Here is a 15,166-nt window from a genome sequence, read left to right as displayed (position 1 = left end):
GGCTCTAAATTCATGTATAGTGTCTCTCTCATTCTTATATGCATGGCATTTGCTGTAACTCACTGCTTTAATGCTGCTTCTGCTGTTTTGATAATTATCTAATTAAACTGCATGCCAAACACTATACACTGCAGAACTTTACTGCATAAGTGCTGCAGTGGGTATATGTGTAAAAGTCACCCAAAATGTTCAAATAATGTTTTCCAGTCTTCAGAGTCTTTTTTGATACATTTAAAATCTCATAAGATAAATATTTAACTAGATAGTATGACCCAAGGAATACGAGCAAATCTGCTTTTGCTCCCAGGACATTTGAGTGATATTTACACCACTTAAGTGTATAAAATGGTGTCTTATTCACCCTAACTTGCTTCACTAACTCTGGCTCAGCCATTCGTCTAACATTGTCCTGTTTCCTCATCAGGAACCAGGATGGGGCAGGACCCGTAGCACATGAGCGGAAGTCTCAGACTCTGCCTGTGTCCCGTAACAGGGCGGGAATGATGCATGCCCGCTTACAGCAGCTCAGCAGCCTGGATAACTCATACACTTTTAACCACAGTAAGTGCTTCATATTATAATTTTCATCAAAAATCCTCTACCAGAGGACCCCCGCCCTCCTCCGCCTTGTGCTTTTCAACATCATCTTCATCAACATCACCTTCTTCCTCATCCTCTGTTTAAACCCAACCAGCTGTCAAGCAGAAAATGCCTCAGAAGTCATGGGTGCATCATCAGTAAATTAAATTAAACTGGGGCCAAGGTAGCTGTGTGTAGCATTTTATCGATTTTATCTAAAGGGCTTAATCTATGTGCTAAGTCTGGTAAATGGTATCATTTAACACAGTTTCTTTGTGTTTTCAGTGTAAGAAAGATTTCAAGTATTCTTGGAATATCTGTAGACCATGGTAAGAATGTTTCAGGTTGGCAGGCAGTTTGCAGACTGATACTGGCTCTGTTAATTTGGTTACAATTTAGAGCATGCATATTTTAACTGAACATTAGCTTTCAAAATCTTCTCATGCCTCTGGCCAGCTCATCTGCTCTGAACTTAATTTTACATTTCATTCTCTGAAAAATAGCAATCCATGTAAAATATGAAGGGTTTCATTCCAAAATACCACCTGTGTATTTCAGAAAAATGCTACTTGAAATTCATTCATGAATATAAAAAAAAAATTAAATGCTGGCACTCAAACAAAATTATTGCTACAATTTGTAAACAAAATGTGTGCCTCACAAAAGTGTCACTGTTCATTTGATAAAAGGTATTGATTTTGTAAGTAGTAAGATAATTTTTGTTTCAATTTGGAATGAAACTTAATCTTTTCAACATAATGACATTTTCCATCTCTTGAGCAACAGCTTTGCCTTTAACACTAAGGTATCATATTGTAAGACATATGATATTTAAATGGCCTTTCTGGAGACTCTTTATTTAAAGTGTAATGGTGGGGGTGAAATAGCTACAGCTTTCTGTTGTGTCCTCTTTAGCCTACAGTCACTCGGATGCAGATGTGTTAAATCAGTCACTGCTGGAGGCTAACATAGCTACTGAAGTGTGCCTGACTGTCCTGGACACGTTAAGTATCTTCATCATGGGATTCAAGGTAACATACATAACATGTTACTTGTCACACATTTGCTGTACTTGTAAACTTACTTTGTACTGGAACAATTTTTAAATACAGTATTTCGATTATCTAATGATTACGTCAGCCCTAATTAATGCTTCATATAAACCATGTGAATTCCTGTTTCTGTCTTTTAAATCAGATTCTGTCAGTTTCTAAGATGATACTCTCTTTCTCCACAGACCCAGCTGTGCTCTGACCACGGCCACAGTCCACTAATGAAGAAGGTGTTTGAAGTCCACCTCTGTTTCCTACGGATCAATCAGTCAGAGACGGCCCTCAAGCAGGTCTTCACTTCACTGCGCACCTTTATCTACAAGGTGTGAAGGACGGTGGTTCCCTGCCTAACAATGCTCTTTTGTTGTTCTGTTTGTTTTGTTGTTCTGGTCTTAGGCCTTCACCGTTACTGATAACCTGTCTGTCTTCTTCACCCTCTAGTTTCCCTGCACATTTTTTGAAGGGCGTGCTGACATGTGTGCTGCTTTCTGCTATGAGATCTTGAAGTGTTGTAACTCCAAGCTGAGCTCCATTCGCAGTGATGCAGCCCATCTGCTCTACTTCCTCATGAAGAGCAACTTTGACTACACAGGTCGCAAGTCTTTTGTACGGACTCACTTACAGGTACGACAGTCCACTTGTGGATCGAACTGGTCTCCAGAGAATAAAAATAAAGCTTTCATGTTCACATTATTTAACCTTAATGTTCTGGGGCCCGTTTAACAGCTAAAAAACACACTTTACATTGTTTCATCAGCTTGATACTTCATGACTTTTCTTTATAAGAATTGCTTATAAACAGGATTTTGAAGTGATGACATGTTACAGAAGCCTATTACAGAAAAAAACACATTACTTCTTACTGTTTGGGGTCTCAGAGACTCCAGCTATAAAACACGGTTAAATACAGTGCATTTTTATATTCTCTATATCTGTAACTGGTACTTTTTACAAAGCAGTACCCCTCCCAAATCCCAAATAAATGCGCATATGCAGTATTTGTGTTGTGAGTGAGTCCCCACACAAGTGCAAGTGAGGATCTAATTGATTGTCACGCAACATAAAACATGTATTTCTTTGTCTGTGAATGGCTTTTTTGCTTATTTCTTTATTTGGTGTAATAACAATGCTTTATTCAATTAAATTCAGTGTATTGTCATTATACTAGTCCAGTATAACAAAAATTCTTGTTTGCTTGTTGCAACATACGAACATAGTACGAACACTGACAACGTAAGAGACACACATTCAAGACAGTTTTAGACATAAAAATACCAAAACACATTAAGTAAATTAAAAAAAAGAATAGGAAAGAGTTAAAAGTTATGTATAAAGAGTGTAAGTCATCATGGTAGCATTAATTCATTGCAATTATTTCTATATTTACACATACAGCATTGGGATCAACCTCAAACATTGACAAAGAAAAGCCAAAGTCACACCACAAGGGTTAAACAGTATCTAATAATTCTTAATCTTTTCCTTTCTTTAGGTGGTGATTGCTGTCAGTCAGTTGATAGCTGATGTGATTAGTATCGGAAGTACCCGCTTCCAGCATTCTCTGTCAATAATCAACACCTGTGCCAACAGTGACAAAACTATTAAGGTCAGGAATTCATTCATGTGCATAACTATGTTCTGGTTCTACTTTAACAATTATATATATATATATATATATATATATATATATATATATATATATATATATATATATATATATATATATATATGTGTATATATATATGTGTATATATATATATGTATATATATATATATGTGTGTATATATATATATGTATATATATATATGTGAACCTATATATGTGCGGCTGGATAGCTCAATTGGTAAGTCTCAGGACTTTCACACGGGGACTCGGGTTCGAATCCCTCGGGGCGCATTGAGCAATGACCATCATCCAGTGCGGAAAGGCTGGATAGCTCGATTTGATAGGCCACGGACACTCACGGGGAACAAGGGTTCGAATCCCTTGGTGGGTCTACATCCCCTCGGGCGCAATGAGCAATGACCCATCATCCAGTGTGGGTCCTTAGGCAAGACCCTTCACGCTGCTGCCTACCTCATGATGATGAGTGACGATGAAATGATTGACATGCCGGCTCAGACGTCGCCCGGCCAAACAAGGTCTGCGTCAGGTGTTGGGGAACCAGGGCATCGAGGACGACAAATGGGCTACTGGAACAAGACGGAAATGGGCGAGATGCGATAACAAGGCTCTGTTGGAATGCTACTACTCCAGTAACCCTAGTCAGAGGGGTTACATGCACAGGATGTGGGGTGAATGGTTACTCAAAACCCACAATCGAGGCTTACGGCGAAGCAACTAGTAGCTCAGTGTTCCAACATCCACAAGCGGCAACTGCTATCACAACTTGAGATTGACGAGGTACAACACAAATGCTACGGCAAGGGGGAGCCAGGACTACAGGTCAGAGGATGAATACAAGGCAACCCCGACGCCAACTACAACGGCTAAGTGAAGTACCATCAGAAAGTCTCCTAGAAGATGTGAATGCAGCATTGAGAGCGATCCCTACCACAACCATCACTGAAACCAATGAGCTGATATACGCCTCAGCAGCAGTGATCCTAGAGATGCTTGGCTACAAGAGCAACCATGGGAGCCATGAGAGACAATACCCACCATGGAAACGAAGGTTGGAGGCAAAAATCAAGGAGGCCCGGAGAGAAGTGAGCCAACTGACAGAGGCTGAGAGAGGTGCAATGAGAAAGCAAGTACCCAAGAAGTACAACCAGATGCCCATACCTGAAGCACTCAAACTGCCAAACAAAGGCTCCAAGCCTTGGCCAGCCGCCTAAAGAGATACACGAGAGATAATGAAGCCAGAAGAATAAACCGGCTGTTCGCAACTCAACCTGCGAAAGTGTACGCTCAATGGCAGGGTAATAACAGCAGAGCAGACCCACCAAGGCTGGAAACGGAGCAGTACTGGAAAAGTATATGGGAAAGGGAGGCATCACATAACAGCGATGCACAGTGGCTGGCAGCCCTGAGAAAGGACCACAGCAACCTCCTGAACAGAATCCAGTCACCATCACAGCGGCAGACATCCAAGAAAGAGTCTCAGGTATGAAGAACTGGACAGCACCGGGCCTGACAGGATCCACACCTACTGGCTAAAGAAGCTCACTGCACTCCACGAGCGCCTAGCAGCACAAATGAACCAGCTGCTAAGAGATGGGACGCACCCTGAATGGCTTACCAAGGGCGCACAATCCTGATCCTGAAGGATCCCAAAAGGTACAGTCCCATCCAACTATCGGCCAATAACCTGTCTCTCCACAACATGGAAGCTCATGTCAGGCATCATTGCGGCTAAGATAAGTGGACACATGGATCAATACATGAGCAAAGCACAGAAGGGCATTGGCAGAGGAACCAGAGGAGCCAAACACCAACTCCTGGTTGACAGAACAGTCACCCAAGACTGCAGAGCCCGACACACCAACCTGTGCACTGCCTGGATTGATTACAAGAAAGCATATGACTCAATGCCGCACACATGGATCACTGAATGCTTAGAGATGTACAACATCAACAGGACTCTAAGGGACTTCATTGCGAACTCGATGAGGCTGTGGAAAACCACCCTTGAGGCCAATGGTAAGCCACTTGCACAAGTATCCATCAAATGTGGCATATACCAAGGAGATGCTCTGTCCCCACTGCTGTTCTGCATAGGTCTGAACCCCTCAGCCAAATAATCAACAAGACTGGCTATGGATACCGACTCAGGAACGGGCCACCATCAGTCACCTCCTCTACATGGATGACATCAAGCTATATGCTAAGAGCGCGGGACATCGACTCACTGATCCACACCACCAGGATCTACAGCTCTGACATTGGGATGTCATTCGGGCTTGAGAAGTGCAGTCGAATGGTGACAAAGAGAGGGAAGGTAGTCCACACAGAAGGGGTCTCACTCCCAGAAGGAACAATAGCAGACAACAATAAACAGCTACGCCCTGCCAGTGATCAGATACCCTGCAGGAATAATAAGGTGGCCAAAGGAGGAGATACAGACCACAGACGTTAAGACGCGAAAGCTCCTCACCATGCATGGAGGGTTCCATCCCAAATCCAGCACCCTGAGACTGTACGCTAGCCGTAAGGAAGGCGGCCGTGGACTAGTGAGTGTGAGAGCCACTATCCAGGATGAAACATCCAAGATCCACAAGTACATCCAAGATAAGGCCCCAACAGATGACGTGCTCAGGGAATGTCTCAGGCAATGGGGAACAGAGGAAGACGTGCTGGAGGAAGGACCATCATGGGAGGACAAACCCCTACATGGGATGTACCACCGAACATAACTGAAGTGGCTGATATCAAGAAGTCCTACCAATGGCTAGAGCGGGCTGGATTGAAGGACAGCACAGAGGCACTCATCATGGCTGCACAGGAGCAGGCCCTGAGCACCAGAGCAATAGAGGCCCAGATCTACCGCACCAGACAAGACCCAAGGTGTAGGCTGTGCAAAGAGGCCCCTGAGACAATCCAGCACATAACTGCAGGGTGTAAGATGCTGGCAGGAAAAGCATACATGGAGCGCCATAACCAAGTAGCTGGCATAGTGTACAGGAACATCTGCACTGAGTATGGACTGGAAACCCGAGGTCAAAGTGGGAAACACCTCCAAAGGTGGTAGAGAATGACCGAGCCAAGATCCTGTGGGACTTCCAGATCCAGACTGACAGAATGGTAATGGCGAACCAGCCTGACATCGTGGTGGTTGACAAACAACAGAGGAAAGCCGTTGTGGTTGATGTGGCGATACCAAGCGATGGCAACATCAGGAAAAAGGAACATGAGAAACTAGAGAAGTACCAAGGGCTAAGAGAAGAGCTGGAGAAGGCCTGGAAGGTGAAGGCAACAGTGGTGCCCGTGGTCATCGGAGCACTCGGGGCAGTGACCCCCAAACTGGAGGAGTGGCTACAGCAGATCCCTGGAAGAACACCAGACATCTCGGTCCAGAAGAGCGCAGTACTGGGAACAGCAAAGATACTGCGCAGAACCCTCAAGCTCCCAGGCCTCTGGTAGAGGACCCGAGCTCGAGGGATGAGACCACCACCCAGGGTGAAGGACAAAGTTTTTTTTTTTTTTTATATATATGTATATATATATATATATGTATATATATATATATATATATATATATATGTATATATATATATATATATATATATATATATATATATATATATATATGTATATATATATATATATATATATATATATATATATATATATATATATATATATATATATATATATATATATATATATATATATATATATATATATATATATATATATATATATATATGTATATATATATATATATATATATATATATATATACATATATATATATATATAATGTATATATATATATATATATATATATATATATATATATATATATATATATATATATATATATATATATATAATGTATGTATATATATATATATATATATATATATATATATATATATATATATATATATATATATATATATATATGCCTAAACTAGCAGTAACATAGCTGACTGTCGTAATTTCTGCATCGTCCTTAACAGAACACAGCTTTCCCATCAGATGTGAAGGACCTGACCAAACGTATTAGAACAGTTTTGATGGCCACGGCTCAGATGAAGGAGCACGAGAGAGATCCAGAGATGCTGGTGGACCTGCAGTACAGCCTAGCCAAGTCTTACGCCAGCACGCCTGAACTACGCAAGACCTGGCTGGACAGCATGGCCCGAATCCATGTGAAGAATGGGGACCTGTCAGAGGTCTGTGATAAGAGCTGAATAGGTTGGACTTTGGCATGATTCACTTTAAGTCTGTGTCTGATGATGTGTCTTTACAGCATCAAATATCAACTAATGACTGGAGTTACTTCATATTTGTCAGACGTTACTTTGCTTATCTGACCTGAGTTGTTCTTGTTGTTTACAGGCTGCCATGTGCTATGTGCACGTTGCAGCACTTGTGGCAGAATACCTGCGGAGAAAAGGTGCTTTTATATATTTAATTTATATAAATAAATGTAATATATTTAATCTATTTTCACTTGCCTGCCACACAGTAGCTCTATTATGTATATTCTGTGCAGGTCACAAGAATTATCATCGTCTGAAAAATATTTAGAATTATGTTAGTGCTCTCTTTTTTGAAATCTTTCTTTAAGTTTCTGTAAGAAAGATTGTTAAAATATTGTCCCGTCTCATGCTGTGTGCAGGCATGATCAAGCAGGGCTGCTCAGCGTTCCGTGTTGTGACTCCAAACATTGATGAAGAAGGAGCAATGATGGAGGACGTCGGTATGCAGGACGTCCATTTCAATGAAGTATGTCTTACTAATGCAAACAAAAATGTTATATCCCCGTCTATGTAATTTACTTTGAATGTGACTTTGCCAAAATTTTGACAAATTAACATGGATTCAGATACAGTCTGTGGTCTGACCACATCATTTTATTTGATTACATTTAGATTTTCATAATTTTGTATGAGACTAGCTCTTGCACCCACTGAGGTTGAATGTAGTTTTTTAAATTGCTTTGGACAAAAGCATCGGCTGAATGAATGTAATGTAATGATAATGTAATGTATTAAGGCATACAATTTTTGTAACTGTTGCAGGAAGACAAAAACATTTAACATCTTATCATAAACTCTCCAATACTCCAGTTTTTAATAAATTAATCATCATTTAAGTAATAACTGGCTGGCTGTCTCAATATTTCATCACAGATTTAACAGCTGACTTCCAAGATATCAAACAATAGACAAATGACATGAGCATGAAATGCATTTCATAGTTTTAAAGTTAGGCCTAATTACTGTATATTTCTTGTAATAATAAACCTTTTTGGGAGGGACATGATTTAACAAAAATGTAATCATCTGTAAGATTAAGATTTTCTCAATATCATGACCACTCACCAGATTTGCAGAAGGGGGAGAGACACACACACACAAGTCCAATGCAGTCTTTTTTATTTGTAATTCTGTGAGTCAATGTTTCAGCACATATTGCTGTCTTTAAAATAAAGTTTATCTTGAAGAACAGAATATTTGCTGATGTCTACCTGCGAGTCAGCCCCTCATTCAGTTCCTTATAGTCATCACATTTGGTCATGATAGAAGAGGCGTTGACTTATCAAACACTTTTTATTTAAGCTTTATTTCTATTTTTCCCCCTCTCTTGTTCCCTCAGGATGTCCTAATGGAGCTTTTGGAGGAGTGTGCAGATGGACTGTGGAAAGCTGAGCGTTACGAGCTCATCTCTGACATCTACAAGCTCATAATCCCCATTTATGAGAAGCGCAGGGACTTTGAGGTACAAAGCTGCTTCATCAGGAATTTTATTTCCCCACAACAATACCCACTAATTTAGCTTTGGTTGTGACGTTAGCATATTCAGATATTACAAATCTGAATCCGATTTTTAATATGATTTTTAATACTTTGCACAGAAACTGGCCCACCTGTATGACACGCTGCATCGTGCATACAGCAAAGTGACAGAAGTCATGCACACAGGCAAGAGATTGCTCGGCACCTACTTCAGAGTGGCGTTCTTTGGCCAGGTGAGTTTAACTCTCAAACAATAGTAGCATATTCTGTCCTCTAGGGTGTTATTTTTAGACCTATTGTTTATTTGATTTATGCACTAACTGAATTATTATTCAGATTTGATTTTGCAAAAAGAGCACAAGTGTTAATTTGGATGCTGGTGTTGCAATGTTATTCACACTGAGCATGGGAGCTACTGAAGGTGTTTTTATTTTTAAGAGCATGACCACATGCAGTGGCATTTTATGATCCACTCTAATACCCTTTTCTGCTTTTTATCCTCTTTGAAGGCAGCGGTAAGTTGTGCGGTAGACCTTGCTAGCCTCTCTGAGCAGCCTAAGTCTTTGTGTGGTGTTGGTGCTGTTGTAATCCATTGCACTTCTCAGGCATAGTTTGCTGCTTCAAGTTACAGTAACAATCAGTTGGCACTGTTGCTTTCTGTTTTTGGAACTGTGTTGCATGGCGCTCTTTTCACTTCTGCACTCATTCCAGTGTTTGTGCTTTTGTGTTACAGATCAAAATTTGTAAGATTTTAGTACTGACCCTCATTTTTGTCTTATCATGTGAAGTTTTATAATTAATTTGTTGGGAGTGGTTACCTCTGCCTGTGTGCTTTAATAGAGATCCACAGATCCATGCCTCTCTTGGCATGGTGGTCTAATTGGTGATGCAGTAGTTTGAATTAGATTGTGTTAAATGTATTCATAGTATTTAGGTAGTTCTCATGGAATAACGATGATTTTATTTTCTGCTGTCCACACCCCTGTAGCAGTACCAGTTTACTGACTCAGAGGCTGAGGTAAATCAATATGAAAGCCAACATTGCAGTAGGACTGCAGTGATGTGTTAGGTTGTGTTGTGCTCCTTTGCTAATGCAGTCAGTGCTGTTTCACGTGCATTGCTTAGCTTTTAGCCCTTTAACTCCTCCTCTACTCCTGCCTTAGCGTTGTCGTAATCATAGTAGGAAACCCTTGAAGGGCTAATAGCAGGATTCATCTCTCACTGGGTAAATGCATGGCTTTCCCCATCTGTTCATGGGACTTTTTACCATTCACATACAAGACAACTGACTAATATAAGTGCTCCCACTGACAGAAATCTGTGCCTCCACCTCTGTCCTTTGGTCTGTCTCACATTGAACTGACACTAGTTGATGTCTTGTAGTGGAGTTTATTTGTCTCTGTGCTTGCACATTAGCTAGAGGGTGTATTTGTGGAGTCTGCCAAACCTGTCAGCCCAGACCTGAGACTTAAAGAGTATTTTACCATTTTCATTTTAACAAACTGTTGGAATGACTCCCACTCACAGCCCGTGTATGGTTTTACTTGGCACTGTTTGCTTCTTTATATCTTATTAGATAAACACAGTTTGTTTTATTCATTTTGACCATGTTTTATCTTTTTTAGGGCTTCTTTGAAGATGAAGATGGTAAGGAGTACATATACAAAGAACCCAAATTCACCCCCCTGTCGGAGATATCTCAGAGGCTCCTTAAGTTGTACTCTGACAAGTTTGGACAGGATAACGTGAAGATGATTCAGGACTCAGGGAGGGTAAGACTTTGTTGATATTTCATTTGTGATGAGGATTGATTTTTTTTCAGATACCCATAAGATTTATAAAACATGATAATGATCTGTTGTAATGACATGTATTCTCTGCAGATAAACCCCAAAGACCTGGACTCTAAGTATGCGTATATCCAAGTCACACATGTGACCCCTTACCTGGAGGAGAAGGAGCTGGTGGACAGGAAGACGGACTTCGAGAAGAGCCACAACATCCGTCGCTTTGTGTTTGAGATGCCTTTCACCATATCAGGCAAAAAGCAAGGCGGTGTGGAGGAGCAGTGTAAACGCAGGACTATACTAACCAGTAGGTAACCCTATATACTGTATGTGGTAAAATCTGTGTAGTTCCCCTTTAAGTAGTATCATGTAATGACACCTAGCTGTACATAAACAAGATGTTGGTGTCTTCTGCATTAAATGATCTTAAATTATCTAAAAAGAGAGATGAGATACATTTTCTCCTTGTGTTCCCCACACTTTACTCCCAAACTATGGACCACCTCCTTCCATTGTCTGTATATTGACACATTTGAGGAAAACAGGCTTCAAATGCACACTATGTGGAAGGCTGTCATGTGGGTATCAGTTGTTGAGGCATTACATTACCTGTGCATGAATGGAAGATCTTGATTAGATTCTGAACGTGTCAGCTATTAGTCAAGGACCTTTCCTGAACCTAATCACAGTTATATTGTTTTATGGTGCAAAATATCCAAAAGTTCAACCTTATATTCTTATCTATATTATCTGAGAGTACACACATGCGTGGACCCTGACCTGTAAAACTCAGAAAAGCACATGCAAGAATTCAAGATTTATGAACTATCTATGAACTATGAACATCGTGTTTCTGTCCCCCAGCCACACATTGTTTCCCCTACGTAAAGAAACGGATTGCAGTGATGTATCAACACCACACTGATCTGAGCCCCATTGAGGTGGCCATCGATGAGATGAGCAAGAAGGTGGCCGAGATCAAACAGCTCTGCTCCTCCAGTGAGGTGGACATGATCCGTCTGCAGCTTAAACTGCAGGGCAGCATCAGTGTCCAGGTGCCTGCTTTGAATTGTGTCAACATATACACACATGTACACACACACTGGACATACCTAATGAAATGATCATGAAAAAAAAATTACACGGCTCCCACATCCTCCCTCAGGTAAACGCAGGACCTCTTGCATATGCCCGAGCTTTTCTGGACGATGCAGGCGCCAAGAAGTATCCTGATAACAAGGTCAAACAACTGAAAGAGGTCTTCAGGTGAGATGAGATGTCAACAGCTTATAATGTGTGTGCAAATGTTGATCAGGTTTTACTACTTTGTGTAATTCTCTTTTGACACATCTTAACACTATTTTCTTTTTTTGAGCAGGCATTTTGTGGAGGCATGTGGCCACGGCTTAGGCATTAATGAGCGGCTGATCAAAGAGGACCAACAGGAGTATCATGATGAGATGAAAGCCAACTATAGGGACCTAGCCAGAGAGCTGTCCATCATCATGCATGAGCAAGTAAGTATCAGTAACTAAAATATCATCGTAATTACTTTCTGCATTACTAATGTTACCTGTATCTGCCTCTGAGGTGGGTTTTGGCAAGTGAAGTAAACAGAGTCCCATTCTTTAAATGTTTGATAATGTGATTGATAACACACTCTTTGATAACACAATTCTTTGTTTTTCCCTTGTGCTGACATGAGCAGATTGGATGGTAATGCAAGAAGCAGCAGTATGCAATAAAGACTGAGTTGTTAATTGTTGGTCCAGCCAGACACAAGCATCTGTTCTCAGATATTACCTTACATTTTGATTGCTGTAGGATCTTGCATTGTCAAACCATTAGAAATCCTGATGTTGCAGTAATTCTTGACCCATCTCTGTCTTGTGATTGTCATAGAAACACAATTTATAGATATCTGTAACATTTCTAGAATCTGTCCTATTTGGTGATTGGCTGAAACATAAACCGCAAGGACACCCTTGTACTCTATTCTAATCCTAATCCAATGCCTAATGTTACCAAAAAAACACCAGCAATTATTTAAAAAAGAAAAAAGAACACTGCTAAACTAAGGTCCATCTCTCGACCTTAAAGGCACTTAATAGATTGGCAAAGTTATCTGATCAGATCTAAGGCCATGCCTTATCTTTACATCCCTGCAGTAAATATGAAATCAGCTAAACATAAAATATCCTTGATTAACTTGATTAAATGCTTATCAATATAGTTGCCGATTAATTTTATGTTGATCGATTAATCGTCTCATCGTTTCATCTCTACTCCTGAGATTTAAAAAATCAACCCACCTATACTTTGAACACTTCTGATGCAGCAGCTGGCTAGAGCAACAATCACTTATGGACTTACCTCTTTTGGATTGCTGACGTGTATTTTTTCTGCATGTGTACAGTATGTATATATGTATGCAAGTATGTATATCTATGTACATATACCTTTTGCGTGTGTATGAGCAGTGTCTACATGTATGCGCATGCATATGAATGTATGTGCTAATGCATTTAAGCAATACCTAAGGACTGCACCCTAAAGGAATAGTTTGACATTTTGGAAAATAGGAATATTCGCTTTCTTGCCAAGAGTCAGATGTGAAGATTGATATCACTGTCATGTCTGTACGGTAAATATATGGCTACAGCCAGCAGCTGGTTAGCTTAGCTTAGCACAAAGACTGGAAACAGCTAGCCTGGCTCTGTTAACAGTTAACAGAATTCGCCTACCAGCACCTCTAAAGCTCACTGATTAACACATTATATTGTGTTTGTTTAATACACACAAAACCCAAAGTTGAAAAACAACAATTCGCCAGACAGAGCCAGGCTAGCTGTTTATGCTAAGCTAACCGGCTGCTGGCTGTAGCTTCATATTTATTGTACAGACATGTGAGTGGTATCAATCTTCTCATTTATCTTTTCCAAGAAAGCAAATAAGCATATTTCCCAAAATGTCAAACTATTCCTTTTAAGTAAGGGCTTCACACGGCAGTGATTGAGGTAAGGTATCTAAGATGGTATTGTAAATATTTGTGAATATCTCATTCTTCCTTCCTTCCAGATCAGTCCTGTGGAAGATGGCATGAAGAGCGTTCTTCCAGACTCGCTTCACATCTTTAATGCCATCAGCGGCACGCCAACCAGTGCCATCATCCAGGGCATCCCCAGCTCTTCCTCTGTGGTATGATGCATGCCTGGGTTAGCCTTGAACCCAGCGCCCTCTGTACTCGCCAGCCAGGCATGCCAGTGATGCCATGTCGTCACTTCTAAACCCGATCCTGCTTCTCTTTAGTCAGCTTAAAGGGAAACTGACACAAACACAGGCAACTCTGACCACCTCTCACCTTTCTCAGTAAACCATGACCAAGGCACTGGACCTATTTAACGTATACACAGCATGGAAACTGTGTTGGATGTGGCCAATTTCAATTTTTCCTGTGACAGTATGAGGTGAAGCCTGAGACCTGAGCAATAAGAGAGGGGATCGTGCAGGAGAGACGACAGACTGTGTTCCTGCTTCATGGCCAGACATAATTTGTGACGAGACATAACCTGTCTACTCCCGCGCTTGTTTCTACCTGAAAAGACTGGGCACTGATTTCCATGGAGACATTCCTGTTGGGGTCTTTAATATGCATGTCATTACATTACACCCACCACCCTCCCAACAGCTCATTTTTGTTTATTTTGATAATGTTTCACATTGTTTTTTTTTGTATGTACAGTATTCTACTTTTATAAGCCACTGTATTGATGTCTTGATGAACAGTATATACTGCATACATCGATGCTCATCCTTGTATATGAAGTTATATTTCTACAAAAATGCAAATTTGCAAAATGGCCTCCTATGACTCATGTTAGCATTCAACCTTAAATCACTTCAATGTCTTAGAACGGGAGCATTTTTTAAATATTTAAAGCCATTGCATACAAAAAGTAAATTCCAAGTTGTCTATTAATGTATATAAAAAAAAGGAGTGTGTGCAATATTTGCAAAGTATCTTGCTGTGTGGGGCTCATACACTGTAAAGATGATGTTCACCTTCTTGCCAAAGCGATGAGGTGTGGAACCAGACACTACGCCTACTGTGGATGGAAGCTTTTATCATTTTAGTGTTCAGTGAAATGTTCAAGAAATTGTTTTATATTCGGGCAGCAATGGGTTTGTTTTTTTTAATTTAACACAAAGTCACTGTTCTGCTGTAAACAGAGATGTTCCTTAATGCTTTTCTTTTAAATAAAATACACTCATTTCTCTGCACTTGTACTCATGAATCCTTTTTATTTCCACGTTTGTTAAAGTTTATTCTTTCGTTTA

The 15,166-nt window shown here is 40.4% G+C and overlaps 1 protein-coding gene across 18 annotated transcripts in view; it reads left to right on the top strand.

The window, feature by feature from the left end:
- Nucleotides 1-15,109, top strand: part of LOC122885512 (dedicator of cytokinesis protein 9-like) — an 87,573-nt gene extending 72,464 nt beyond the window's left edge. For 4 of the 18 annotated variants that reach the window (XM_044216702.1, XM_044216696.1, XM_044216701.1 and 1 more), the window contains 18 exons: nucleotides 425-561; nucleotides 1,495-1,610; nucleotides 1,817-1,954; nucleotides 2,073-2,255; nucleotides 3,124-3,237; nucleotides 7,257-7,472; nucleotides 7,639-7,696; nucleotides 7,922-8,028; nucleotides 8,902-9,024; nucleotides 9,161-9,274; nucleotides 9,551-9,556; nucleotides 10,030-10,059; nucleotides 10,667-10,813; nucleotides 10,925-11,135; nucleotides 11,693-11,883; nucleotides 11,994-12,094; nucleotides 12,207-12,345; nucleotides 13,907-15,109. In XM_044216702.1, coding sequence (XP_044072637.1) covers nucleotides 425-561; nucleotides 1,495-1,610; nucleotides 1,817-1,954; nucleotides 2,073-2,255; nucleotides 3,124-3,237; nucleotides 7,257-7,472; nucleotides 7,639-7,696; nucleotides 7,922-8,028; nucleotides 8,902-9,024; nucleotides 9,161-9,274; nucleotides 9,551-9,556; nucleotides 10,030-10,059; nucleotides 10,667-10,813; nucleotides 10,925-11,135; nucleotides 11,693-11,883; nucleotides 11,994-12,094; nucleotides 12,207-12,345; nucleotides 13,907-14,032 — 2,257 coding nt within the window. In that variant the 3' untranslated portion in view covers nucleotides 14,033-15,109. Of the gene's footprint in view, nucleotides 1-424; nucleotides 562-1,494; nucleotides 1,611-1,816; nucleotides 1,955-2,072; nucleotides 2,256-3,123; nucleotides 3,238-7,256; nucleotides 7,473-7,638; nucleotides 7,697-7,921; nucleotides 8,029-8,901; nucleotides 9,025-9,160; nucleotides 9,275-9,550; nucleotides 9,557-10,029; nucleotides 10,060-10,666; nucleotides 10,814-10,924; nucleotides 11,136-11,692; nucleotides 11,884-11,993; nucleotides 12,095-12,206; nucleotides 12,346-12,536; nucleotides 12,545-13,906 lie in introns of all 18 variants that reach the window. The other 14 variants (XM_044216713.1, XM_044216705.1, XM_044216714.1 and 11 more) reach the window with 6 other exon arrangements.
- The last annotated feature ends 57 nt before the right edge of the window (nucleotides 15,110-15,166 follow it).

The sequence above is a fragment of the Siniperca chuatsi genome, linkage group LG12, assembly GCF_020085105.1.
Source record: "Siniperca chuatsi isolate FFG_IHB_CAS linkage group LG12, ASM2008510v1, whole genome shotgun sequence".
Taxonomy (NCBI): Eukaryota; Metazoa; Chordata; class Actinopteri; order Centrarchiformes; family Sinipercidae; genus Siniperca; species Siniperca chuatsi.
Note: the sequence above shows the minus strand (reverse complement) of the source record. Positions and strands in the feature narration are given on the sequence as shown.